The sequence below is a fragment of the Rattus norvegicus genome, chromosome 1 (genome assembly GCF_036323735.1).
Source record: "Rattus norvegicus strain BN/NHsdMcwi chromosome 1, GRCr8, whole genome shotgun sequence".
NCBI classification, from domain to species: Eukaryota; Metazoa; Chordata; class Mammalia; order Rodentia; family Muridae; genus Rattus; species Rattus norvegicus.
Window position 1 is genome coordinate 16,724,716 of NC_086019.1, and position 13,760 is coordinate 16,738,475.

Here is a 13,760-nt window from a genome sequence, read left to right on the forward strand (position 1 = left end):
AAACACCTCACCCCTGAGGACAGATCATTAGTCTCTCAGATCCTCTGCATTAAGACGCAGGTTGTCTCATTAATTTTAATGTTTTAAGTGCTTCTTTTATATTGTGTGTACATAGGAGCAAGCTACCCATTTTCAACCGGTCCTTCATATAGTTTTTCCTTCCTTCTCCCCTACCTCCAGTGTCCGTCTGTCTGTCTCTCTGCCTCCCTCCCCACTCTGCTTCTGTCTCCTTGTCTCGAGCCTTCCTAACACACACTGTGTTCCCAGATCACCTACCATTGTGGATTAAGGTTCATGGAAGGTTTGTACTAGGAAAGACTTTACCTTCAGTATGCCCGGGCTTCTCGACCTAGATTCATGTTCAGATGACCTAGATACTTAGTAATATCACAGAGCACTCGCTTAGCCCTGTGTGAGACTGTAGGCTCAATCCAGCAACACCATACACAACCACAAGAAGGCTTTAAGGACCAGGCACCTTGGGACGGGAGAAATGGCTTAGTGGTTAAGACCAGCTTCCCAGATCCACAAATCAGGCAGCTTATAGTAGCCAGTAACTCCAGCTCCATGGGTACCTAAACTCAGATGCACATACACACAAGGAGACACATGTACATATACGTAATTTAAAATAAATCTTTTAAAAAAATAAAGCACCAAACACATCTTTTAAATTCCCCATCAAGTGATGATCAAATCATACCTCATTTCTGGGTCCAATGAAGAGCAAAGTGAGACACGGCTCCTCTCCTAGGCGGGGCGGGAGTGAGGCAGCTACCTCACTGTTAAGTGTGGAGCCCAGAAGGAAGCTCTCACCTAACTTGGGCCTTTGGCAAATTCGCCTCTCTGTCTCAGTTCCTTCCTCTGTGAAATGGGGAAACGGCGTGCCTTCCTCAAAGGGTTGTTCTAGGAATGAACTGAGGACAGCACAGGCAAGGTACTTAGGGAATGCCCGGCATACAATAAGAGCCCAGGGGCTGCCCATCCTGGGATCGTTGCCACTCAGAAGCATTTGATCAATACTGAGGGCCAATGAGATGACTACTTCAGTGGGTAGAGGTGTTCACCATGCAAGCCTATGATGATCTGTCAGAACTCACACAAGAGTGGGAGGACAGAAGCAATTCCACAGTTGTCCTCAGGCCTCCACAAGTGTGCAAGATGAATTCTGCACACACCGTGCACACAACCGGGTAAATGCTACTGGAGAGGCCATGCTGAGGCATATGAGTAAGAGGTAGTTCTTACCACCCAGGCTCCACCATCAGAGAGGACTCAAGAGCATAGGAAGGGTTATGGATACGAAAGCCAGAACGGAATCAAGAAAAGTTTTTCAAGGCTGAGTTGAGCCTGGGAAGATATTTAGAATAGAAAGTTATGCAGGGTTGACGGTGCCTCTATTTTAAGAGAGAATGGATTTTCCAGAACCCCATTTAAATGGCTCTGATGACAGAGATGCTGTAGCACCATAGAAGAGAAATGAATGACACCCACCACAAGTACATGATGTCAGCAAGGACACTTCAACCTGTGCACAAATAACTCACCGTTCCAGACTTTATGGTTCTGCCGTCAAAAATATGCATTGAAGACCTGGGTTTGCAATAAATCTTCCCACATCTCATAGGCTCGGCAAGTGTTAATCCCAGCTGTCACTAGTCAAGTTCAGAGGGTAAAGCCCACTGAGCCAGGACAGGAGGACATACTCCATGTAGAATCTTAACCTGGACCTTTCAGTAGTTATACTAAGTCAGGACCAGGGCCGAACACGGGCATTCGAAAGGCCAGAGGGGGATCTGAACCATTTTGAGGAAAATGAGTGAAACCCATTGGGCAGAAATTCAAATGATCGTGGCACAAGTTAGAAGATGAAGGGTTCCAAGGACCTCTCAGGAAGTAGGGATGGAAGGAGGCAGTAAGGTTAGCATCGGGTTATATGGAAATAGGGAATCTATTAAAGAGGTTTTGAAGCAGATAGAGCTGTGTAAAGTGGCTGTGTGTTTGGTGATTGCTAATCTACTGACACGGTGTAAGGGGGATTGAACTGACAGGGCAGTTCTGAGCCTGTCTCAGATCTGGAAGAGGGTCCGGCGTGAGTCATGCCAATGGGAAGCGAGGGCCTCAGGAATGACTCGTAAAGATTTGGGAACTGTGGGCAGTGCTGATGAGGGAGAGGATGGGGTAAATGCTGAGCTGGATGGGTAAGAAAGAGTCACAAGTAGGAACTCAGCCGGGATGATCTGGATCCGTTGGATTCATAGCAGAGTGTCATGACAGTATTATACGAAGAATATTGCAAATAGGCTGGAAAGGTACTTCAGTCAGTAAAACGCCTTGTAAACTGAGGGCCTGAGTTCAACTCACAGAAAATCAAACAGAAACAAAGCCAGGCATGGTGGTGTGCATGCTTGCAACCCCAGCACCGGGGAGGTAGAGACAGGCAGATCCTTGGGGACTTGCTGGCCAGCCATTGTAGAAGGAAGCTCTGGATAAAATGAGAGGCCCTGTCTCAAAAGGTTTACACTGTCCTTCCGACCAACCACTTCCATACATCCATACATGCACACCCATGAACGAACACACACGCATACACAAAAGACTAAGGAATGCTTTGGAGAAGGTTGGTACTGAGGTCAGGAGAATACATTCTAGACTTGAGAGTCACCCAGGTGGAGGGTCCCGAGAGACAAAGCAGAGATAGGGAAGGTGTGGCTTAAACTCTGGAGAGTATGAAGATCTCTGGAGGAAACAGAAGAGGAGAGTTCTACACCAACAAAGGAGTCTGGGGAGGAAGTAAAGCCTGGTTAGTGAGGAGTGAACCAGTTGAGAATAATGCAGGATCCTAGTCCACAACATGTCTAAGGGACCGTCCCCCTACCATCCCAGCCATCGAGGTGGAGGCAGGAGACAGGAGACAGGAGACAGGGGAACAACTGATAGAAAAGCACTTGATATTGTGACTTGGGAAGCCACTGTAGATGCGCGAGAAAAACTGTAAGTTACCATGGCCCTAGGTGAAGGGGTATCCAGAGGATAGGGAGAAAAGGAGGCAGAAAAGAAATGGTGCCAGAGGCTCTGCTCTCCCCCTGGGGAGGGGAAGTGGGAGATCAGAACTTTGTGTGAACTCCAGGCAGATGGCTTCTGTGTCCCTTAGCAAAAAGTACAGCCTCAAGGACAGTATGGTGGCATCTGACATTCAACAGATGTCATTCCCTCCCTGAATTAACCATCTACACTGCAAACTAGGTTTGGAACGAGGAGTCCAAGGCCTTACTGCATTTAACTTGGATCGACTAAAACACGAACTACTGAAGGAACGGGAGGACAAGCACATACTGGACCAACTACTGCCAAGCACTCATCGATGGCTTTTTTAGTTTTTTGACACAGGGTCTCACTATTTAACCTAGGCTGGCCTCAAGCTCCTGATGATCCTCCTGCCTCAGGGAGTAAGGTGGGTTGTAGTGAGAATTTTGGCTTCTTTAAAAACCCCATTATGTGGGTTTTTTTTTTTTTTTCTTTTCTTTTCTTTTTTAATCCCAGGTGTGAGAGTAGAGGCTGTTCACTGCAGGTGGCCATGATCTACCTCCTGCACTAGCAGGGGCGTGACTGTTGCCAGCTACAGATAGTTTAATTCTAGGCACTCTGGGGTTGTGGGGTGGGGGGAATGTATAAATGAGAGTCCAGAGTGGGGCACCCTGTGGTGGCCGCTGCTCCTTCTTTTGCTGCTTTTGTTATAGCTGGTTCGCTAGACTTACTGGCAAGAAACACAACGTACCAATCAGCAGAAAGTGGCCCATGGAGGTATATACCCCCTTCCTCTCCCACCTTTCTCTCCTGTCCTTAGGAATTAGGGTGAAATAAGGGTTGGAAGAGTGGTAGATATAGAAACCCAATATAATAGCTAAACAAATACACCAAGAGAACAGAAACATCTAGTATGAATAACGTCTTGATTTGTGTCTTGTCTTGATCAGGAGCTTGAAAAAAAATTACCTTCCTTTTCCAGGGGTCTGCCAAATAGTTGAACTAACTACATTCAGCTAAGAGAGGCTCTCTGCTGTTCGAGGAAAGCTCTCCAAAACTCTCCTGATTTCACAAAGTGGAAATCCTTGCTAGTGCTTAAGCCGGGGCCAACAAACACATCCTCCACCTACCTGGGACTTCATATTTACTGACCGGAAGCGTGTTAAGATTGGTTGGAATATGCTGTAGGACCATCTCACTGTTTAAAGATCTGTTTTTGGGGGCTGGAGAGATGGCTCAGTGGTTAAGAGCACTGATTGCCCTTCGAGAGGTCCTGAGTTCAATTCCCAGCAACCACATGGGGGCTCGCAACCACGTGTGATGGAATCTGATGCCCTCCTCTGGTGTGTCTAAAGACAGCTACAGTGTACTCTTTAAAAAAAAAAAAAAAAATCTGCCTCTTCCACTGTAGGTGCTCTGGGGAGAATCCAGGACAAACCAGAAAATCTGTAATTAAAGCGATACACTCCAATCCTGGGCTTAGAGGGACACCCCTTGTAAATAAGGATTGTGTTCTGATACTCTTTTTTTTTTTTGTCCCCCATACTTATCGTTGGATCTGTTCAGCTAACCGAGCGTGGGCACGTGACTCTCTGTGTGAGCAGGCGGAATCGGTAGGCCGCTCTGTTCTTCTGTTTCCATTTCTGTAGGTTACTCAACCACCCCCTCAGCATTTTGTTGCTTTATCGTTTATTTTGCCTGCTTCGGCAGAAATTTGTTTCTCCGTTGCTAATGTTTCTTTTTAAAAGCTGCCTTACCCACGCCTCTGGTCCTTCTAAACAAGATAGTCACAAGACAGTGTACTAATCGCAATCCGAGAATAAGAAACGCCACGCCAGTCAGCGCAGGTTTCAGTAACGTGCGTGCTGGTCCATCAGACACAGAAAAGCTAGAGTCACCGTCGAAGGTACAGACGGAGCCAGGATCCCCGGCGCGGAACCCAGCCGGTGGACTTCAGCTCTCCACGTGGCATCGGCTCCTTGGGCGACTGTCGCTACGAACTCCAGTCCGCACGGAGCCGAAACTGACCTGGAGGCTTCAGAGTTCAAAGGGGAACAGGAGCGCTCGAACGCCCCCAGCCGCACCGGGGCTGCGGTGGACGCTCTTCTCGCTCGCTCGCTCGCTCGCCCCGGCGCGGCAGTGGCTAGGACCCGCCGCCTGGGACCCTAGCTCCGACCGCGTCCGTCGGGGCGCCTGCGACGCCGCACCTGCCCGCCAGGGGGCGCGCCGAGCCCCGGCGGCGTCGGGCCAGCACTCGGCGTCCCCGCCCCACGCCCGCGCAGGCCGCCGCTCACCTGTCTGGGCCGCGGGCCCGGGGGGCGGGGGCCCGGCGGGAGCGAAGCGGAGGGAGAGGGCGGAGCGGCTCTCCGGGCGCGTCATCGGAGCACCATGGCGGAGCAGGGAGCTGGAGGCGACGGCCACAGGGGTGGCGACGGCGCTACGCAGAGCGACCCAGGTGACGACACGGCCCGGACGCGAGAGGGTCGCGGAGGTCGGGGGAGTGGGCAGGGGCGGGGTCGAGGTCCCGGGAGCCAGAGACCCTCGGAGTCCGCGCTACCGGCGCCCGCGGGGTCACAACAGGTGGAAGCAGGCCTGGGCGCGCGGGAGAGAGGACGGGGGCGCGCGGGGTGGCCGGGGGCGCGCGGGGTGGTCGGGGGCGCGCCGTGGAGTTCGGGGAACCGTGAGAATCTGAGCCTCAGAGCCGCCGAGCGGTGGGGGCGCGCTCGGGGCTGTCGGGGGTCCGGGGAAGAGTGAGAGTTTGAGCCTCGGAGCGGCCGAGCGACCGGGGCGCGCAGAGAGGACAGGGGGCACGCGGGGCGGGAGAGCGGGGTCCGAGCCGAGGCATCCGGCCCGTGGGTGAGCGGCTGACCGGTTTCTCCGGACCTCGCCACCCGGCCTTCACCCAGAGCGCGGAGCGCGTTCTCGGAGCCCGACTCTTCCTGTGGCACTAAAGACAGAGCTCTGGAGCGTTGGATCTCCCACCCTCAGGCTCGGTGTTGACAATTTGCTTCCAGCACAGCCACCGGGGACACGCAGGGACACAGCTCACACCCTCGGAAGGTCTTCCCACTCGTACCCATCTCTCCTTAGCATGAAGCCAACTCTCCCCCCCTCCTCGTGATTTTGTTGTTCTTCTTCGGGGACTGTATTGCAAATCATACCCTCCCTCCTTCCCTCCCTCCTAAACCCCTGTTCTAATCTTGGCCAAGTAAGCAGCTCCTCCTATCTTCCTACCCTTGGCGTGGGGGCGGGTGGCGCTTTGTTATTTTAAAGAAATGGTAAGGTGCGGACCGCGCAGTTGCTTCTCAACGCCCACAACCATAAGTGATTGTTTTCTAAATGCAAAACTCGCTCCGCCTCCCACCCCCACCTCAACATACTCCTTTAGAGGGCGTGCTGATTTTTAACTTGCAAGGCCCATGGAGCTTAGTGTTTTCCAGTGTGTACCTGCGATTGTACCTAAACTCTAATGATTTACACCTGAGGTTAAGATTGACACAGTGTCCTCGATTTATTCCCATGTCAGGCTACATCCTGAAACGTAGTTGATTATTTTTGTCTTCTGCATTTGAAAGATCGGTGATCAGTATTTTGGTCTGGGTGGAGAAGCGATCGATGCCTGAGTAATTATTTAGAGAACTTGATGAGTTGGGAGCTGTCCAGGCTCCCCAAACCAGGGCATTCTTGGTTCTGAATAAGGCCTGGGGGAAGAATGTTAGCGATTTAATCTGCAGCAGTTTATCCTTGAATGCTCTGGAGATCTGCATCGATACTTGTTCAGACATAAATGAACTTGCAACTGGACTATGTGCGGTGCCTGATCGTGTTAAGGAATGGACGATCCATATGTCTTAACAATTAGGATACAAAGTCAACCATGTGTTCTGAAGTCTTCTTAAATTTTATATTTACTTTGTGTTGAGGGTTATATGCATGCCACAGCGTGCGTGTGGGAGATCAGATGGTAGCTTGTTAAGAGTGGGTACTGAGGATGAAACAGGTTTTTGGAGCAAGTGCCTACATAAACATTGATTCACATCACCAGCCTGAAGTACTCTTTCCATTAAAATTAGAATTTATTGGCTATTACTTTCTGCTAGCAAACAATTCCTCCACATCTTTACCTAGAAATTTAAATTTCCAATAAACATGTTTTATATATGACCAAGACATACATATGTAGGTGTGTGTGTGTATCATATATTTCTGGTCCTGTAACCCCCCCCCCCACCTTGTATTTCTAATTGTGCTTTTTTGGTGTTCAACAACTTCTGTGCCAGTGGATGCCACAGAAAGGAACTGTAATGTGCATTTTTGGTTTAGCTTGGTTTTTGAGACAGTCTCCATATTTCAGAACATACCAGGCTTTAACTTGATGTATCCCAGACTCGCCTCAAACTCCTTCTACCTCTACTGGGAATACAGGTGTAAGCCATTCTATCTGGCTCTTAGCATGTTTTAGTTACATTTGTTGCGTGCGTGCGTGTGCGTGCGTGTGTGTGCGTGCATGCCTGTGTGTGTGTGCATGTGTGTGTGTGTGTGTGTGTGTGTGTGTGTGTGTGTGCGTGCACACACGTTCCATAGCACAAGTGTAGGAGGCAGAAGACAACTTGAGGGAATTGGGTCTCAGGACACCATGCAGGTCTTAGTGACTGGACTCAGGTCTACAGGCCTGACTGCAAGCCGCTTTACACGCCAGGCCATCTCACTGACTCTACAAATGTACTGTTTAAAACGTAGGCGACACTGAGAGAACACAAGGCCATTTGGACGTTGACAGCTTAATGTTCTGTATGTGTAAAACCTATAACTTTTATCTGAATGTAGAACTTCTTCAGTTTTATACTCTCACATCATATTATATACATCCAAACACTCCAATTATTTTTAAATCATAGGCTTCTATGAGATTTTATTTATTGAATGAGAGGGATACCTAAACTTGTGTTTTAATGCCACCAAGAAGGAAGTTCCCACCTCAAAATGCCACATTCCTTTCTTCCCCTGTCTGTCTGTCTGTCTGTTTGTTTGTTTGTTTGTTTGTTGAGATGGGGGTCTTGCCATGTGTTTCTGGCTTGTCTTAATTTTAGCCTCCTCCTGCCTCACCACCTCACCCCCCCGCCCCCCAAGCCCCAGATTACCTGTGTGTCGTCTTAGCCACAAACAGCAACACGTTTCCAGAAGCATTCCTTTTTTCTTTTTATATATAATTACTCTGAGGTAGAGTCGAACCTTAAGTGGTTCTTAAATTATGTCCCTGTGCAAAGGCTGTGTTTCAGAGCTTCAGATTAAAATCTCGGGTTATTACAGAAACAATATCTGCGATATGTTCAAGATTAAAGGCCTGTGTATTTGTAGGTGTGTGACTCACAGAAAACAGTTCTGCACATATGTTTAGCTTTTGCTCAAGGGTCGTGATTATATTCTTTAAAAAAAAAAAGTTTTTTTCCCCCGTGAGGATGAACAGTTATCTTGGTATACTGTAGTATTTTCCCTGTCCTTCATCAAAGGGAAGCAAGAACTAGAAAACGCAATTGCCTTAAGAAATAGATTTGTATTTCACCACTAGAGGATGTCAAGCCCTTGTTATTAGACTATTTTGAGCAAATCCATAGGCTCTCACATTGCAAAACTATGAGCTCAAATTCCATGTGAAGTTGTGCATTCACAAGCTGTGGAAATCAGCTTACCCAGGACAAATTCCAGTTGCCAACCTTCCTTAAAAAGATACTACAGAGTTAAAACTTAACACTGCTTCTGATTAATCCACGGTGCCCAAACTCTGATGTGCAGAGTAATAAATTAACGCCTATAATTGATGGGCTCTGTTGCCATCCTTTTGGAAGATACTTACTTACAACCTAGAATAGGGCTTTTGTTTGCTTTTTCTTTTTTTTTTAAATCGGGATTCTTAGTGGAAAGACTTTGACTTTCTTACTTTGGTCGTGAATGTTCTGTGAATTTTCCCAGAGTAAAAAGTGATCTTTATGGTCTCATTTAGCCTGAAGGGCCTATGTATCCCCAAATAAACAGAGTGGACACTGAGGTTGTCCTGTGATATAAGTCCTAGGAACTAGAAGCCCTGCTTCTTCATGAGGCAAACTTCAGCTCTTGCTGAGTCAGTGGTTCTCAACCTTCCTCATGCTGTGACCCTTTAATACAGCTCCTCATGTTGTGATGACCCTCCCAGCCATACAATTTTCATTGCTGCTTCATAACTGTAATCTTGCTACTGCCAATTATTGTAATGTAAATATCTTATCTTTCTAATAGTCTTAGGCTAGCCCATGAAAGGGTCAGTGGGTTTGAGACCCAGAAGTTGAGAACCACTGTGGTAAGTTAAAGAGAAGTGAGCCATTGCCATTGCTTAAGTATGTGTGTGAAACACTGATTTACATTGGCTTGTTCTCTAAAGAATTCAGACACTTGTGTCATGGTACCTGAAAACAAATTATTCAAAGAGCTTTTAAAAAAACACACTCGAGTCTTGTTATGTTAGTACAAGAACTGAAGATATCGACGCTTGGAATAATTTAACCAAGAATGCGTACTTTCTCTGGTTTATTAAAATCATGGAGTTTGGCAGGTTGACAAATACGATCTTTGATTTTAGTAAGGAAATCCACAGGCCACTGTGGACAGGTTGTGAGGTCAGTGGAGGAAGGAGCACTCTGGCTGTGGTCATCCCAGAGCACCTCCTGCAGGTAGCACTTAAACTTCGAACAGCAGGTGAGGGGTGTGTACTTAGATGGAGAAATAAGGAAAATAAAGGCACACTTGTGGAGAGGAGCTGAAGTTTAGTCATCTCGACAGGACAAATGGGAAAGGCTCAAAGTATCCCCAGAAATCAGTTAGGAATGATGGTTGCGTTGAGGCCAAAGGTCGAGCCAAGAGGCTGCTGGGACAGTATTGTGTGGGCAGGAAGGAGTAGTGTCTTGATTAAAGCTTTGTTAGTCAGACTGATTCTCTATGCCAGGGAACTGTGACTCTTGATAGCCTGTTCCAACAAAACAGCTCTCTCACAAACCTCTCACACAAACACGAACTCTGCGAGGGAAGTTCTTTTCCTCCCTACCCATTTGGGACAGCTAGGCTTGAGAGGCGACAGTGTATGAGAGGCACCCGTTTGCTCTGGAAACCAGAAGGAGGGCTTCTTTTCAGAGCAGCCGTGTAGACCAGATGGAGGAAGAAAGAGTCTGGCCTCCAGACTTAACTTTGAGGTCCCCAGATAGATCTAGAGTAGGCTCGGCGTGCCAGTGGGGGTGAAAGGGGAACGGTTCGAGACTCTCAGACATGTGTCAAAGGGTCGCAGGTGAAAAGGTGACACAGGATGTTCCACTTCGAGTTTGGTTCATTAGTTTAGGCTTGACATGAACATACTAATGAGTACAGCTTAGTTAAAGAAAAGGTGGGTTGCCTTGTCCATGAAAAATTGTGCAACAAAAGAGACCCACCCATCAGTAGTGATACAAATAGTTAAACTGGAAGGGGAAACTACAGGAACAGACAGGAGGTCAGGTTTGGGGCCACTCCAGGAGAGATCAGAAAGAAAGACTGCAGACAGACAACCATTCAAAATGGAGGAGGGAGAGACAGACAGCCAAGTCAGAAGTGAGGGATGCCCAAGAGGGACAAAAAGGTCAAACATTCCAAGACTGGAATATTTTAAAGCCATTGCTTTGGATTCAGGTGTCCCCTGGACTCTTGTAGCAGAGGAATTTCAATGGTCCACAAGTTGGGGTGCATCCTGTCAGAAGTGATTTAATAGATCGAGCATTGGGAAGATGAGATAGCCCAGTAGACCTTTCCAGAAAAGTTGCCAGGAAAAAAAATAGATTGGAAATCCTTGAATAAGTAGAGGGGTTTTTAATTTTTTTTAAATGTGTTTCAGTAGACACATTTATATATATATATACATGTATATATATATATATATATATATATACACACACACATATATATGTGTACATATATGTATATGTGTGTGTGTGTGTGTGTGTGTGTATCTCCATCCATCACTGTCAACAGGACTTAGAATCCTGCCTCCCAGAACTCCTCAGGCTCATTTCCCACCCACTGATCTCTTCACCATCTTTGCTTTGACTTTTTCCAGTCTCTCTTTAAAAAAAAAAAAAAAAAGATTTATTATATATAAGTACACTGTCTTCAGACACACCAGAAGAGGGCATCAGATCTCATTACAGATGGTTGTGAGTCACCATGTGGTTGCTGGGATTTAAACTCAGGACCTCTGGAAGAGCAGTCCATGCTCTTAACCACTGAGCCATCTCTCCAGGCCCTTTTTCCAGAGTCTTAGGTGGAAGCATGCCGTGTAACCCTGGCATGGGTTCCCCCGCCATCCTAACGTATTTGAGGGTTTGAGCACGCTGTGATGAGCATTGGTCATTTCCTGCAGTAGCGTCAGCTACTTCCTGTCCACCCACTGAAGGACAGTGGGCCCCTGCTAGGTTTGGGTAGGAAAAACAACTGTTCCATATATTCGTATGTTGGTTTCTATGTCACTGGCTTTCCTTTAAGGCAGATACTTACATTGTTGTCTCCAGTGTGACCATGTAAGCCACTTCTAGGGTGACCATACAGCTTTTCCTGGGAGAGTCATAATTGCTCTGCACCCTTTTCAGCCCTTGTACATTTTGTTGATTTGATGTTTTTGGTTTTAATCATTCCACCAAGTTTTTTTGAGTAAGGTGTAATCTCTTCAAAGTGAGATTTTTTTTTAATGTCCTTGGTGTGAATGCATTCCCTTGAATGAGGTCATGTTGAGTTCAGAACCCAACTGTATGGAGTTCCTGTCTGGTAGCTTGCTGTTTTATGATTCTGGGAACTGAGCTCAGGGCCAGGTCCATGCCAGATGAGTTCCTGATCACCGGCTACATTCCCAGCCCTCAAGTCTCTATTTGACTCTCATCTTGGCTTCGTGTCCTTTTTTTTTATCCCAAGGACTTTCTTACTTCCTGGGCAGCCAGTGCTCTGAGACTGGATGCTGATGCACTTCGCACACAGGACCCATGCCGGCTCCCCCCTCTCTCCTCCCCAGTGCATCTGTACTCTCATCCCTAGACCCAAGAAGGAGCATTTGTGTCAGAAAACTGTTCAGAGCCTGGCATGGTGATGCTGGCCTTCGATCGTCGCAGTCGGGAGGCAGGGGAAGGCTGGCCTTCATGAGTCTGCATAGTGAGTACCAGGCCAGCCGGGGCTGTATAGTGAGACCCTCTAGAAAAAGGAAAAGGAAGCAAGCTGGAAATACTGGTTATGGATCTTGTCTTGTGACCCTATTCCTTGGGGCTCACTGCGTCATCGAGATGAATACTTTGTGCTGGTCTTCAGTTTGTGCTGTGCACTCAGTGCCTGCAGTCTGTGGATGAACTCTTTCTCTCTGTCAGGGACCAGGCCTTTGTGCTTGTTGCACTGAGACTTGTTCTCCAGTTTCAGACCACTCTCCAGCGGTGGTGCCTCCTATTGTCTTATATTATTATTATTATTATTATTATTATTATTATTATTATTATTATTACTAATTTCTACTTACAATTTTTCTTGTGTTTAGTTGTTTGCAGTATAAATTAAGTGACATTTCTCTGCTTTTTTTTCTGTTAAGGGTTATTCTCTTTAATATATACTTAAATTCAAGAATTAGTTGAAGAATTAGATTTAGGTGTTACTTCAACCTTTTACTTTTTCCTCATTTCTCGTGTATGTCTGTGTTCAGGTATAGCATGTATAATTTGGGTGTGTGTGAGTATTTAAGGTCCATCCCCCTGTGCCTGTGAATGCGGAGGCCCCAGGACAGTGGCTGTACTGCCCCTTCACTCTATGCCTCATTCCTGAGAAAGGAACTCATCTTTTAAGGAGGTGAACTGACTGCCTCTAACCCCTGAAGTCATAATAGGTGCATAGCTGCTCACACCTTTCTGCATGAATACTGGAGATTTAAGTGTGGTCTCTCCCTGCCTCACAGGCCTCTCATTCACCCGTGCCATCTCTCAACCCCCCCTTTTTTTTTTCCTGTTAGAGCCACTGGGGATCAGACTAGGGCCTTTTGCATGTTAGGCAAACGCTCTGAACTGAGCTGCACCCCATGCTAATGACTTGAAATATTAATTTGCAGATACGTATGTTTTTGACAACATGAAAATAACTACATTTAAAAAAAAAAAAGCCAAGACTCGACTACATCCAGTATTTCCTCCTCTTGCATACTCCCACAGAGCTAGTTATGAGATCTATGTTTATTGCTGCACTGTTTAAAATAGCTAAGAAATGAAGATGCCCATGGGGTGAAAGGATAAGGAAATACGGTGGCCACACCTTTAATCCCAGCATTCGGGAGGCAGAGGCAGATGGGTCTCTGAGTTCAAGGCCAGCCTGATCTACAGTGAGTTCCAGGACAGTCAGGGCTACACTGAGGAAATCCTGTCTCAAAAAAGGAATATGGCCCAGTACACACAATGGTTTTTTTTTTCAGCATTGTTAGTGAAATTCTGGTTCTAAGTTTAGAACATTACTGTATGGGGTGCCTTAAAATTCTGTGGCTTTTTAACAGTTGCCAGCAAAACCTTTTAAAAGTTGGCTTTCTGGTAACGGGCTCATTTTGTACCACGCCATAATCTTCTGTTGTAAAGTGCGGTCACCAACTCCACATTGAATATAGAAGGAAGCTAGACTCTAGGGTAAGTTCAAATTTCAAGGTGAAATTCTAGGAAGACCCCGCC

General features: G+C 47.0%; 1 protein-coding gene across 5 annotated transcripts in view; it reads left to right on the top strand.

Moving 5' to 3' along the window:
- Positions 1-5,284: 5,284 nt before the first annotated feature.
- Map7 (microtubule-associated protein 7) overlaps positions 5,285-13,760 on the top strand; it is a 127,174-nt gene continuing 118,698 nt past the window's right edge. Inside the window, exon 1 of one of the 5 annotated variants that reach the window (XM_039105408.2) lies at positions 5,285-5,482. In XM_039105408.2, coding sequence (XP_038961336.1) covers positions 5,416-5,482 — 67 coding nt within the window. In that variant the 5' untranslated portion in view covers positions 5,285-5,415. Of the gene's footprint in view, positions 5,483-5,685; positions 13,719-13,760 lie in introns of those variants that run through there. The other 4 variants (XM_063284418.1, XM_039105409.2, NM_001198638.2 and 1 more) reach the window with 4 other exon arrangements.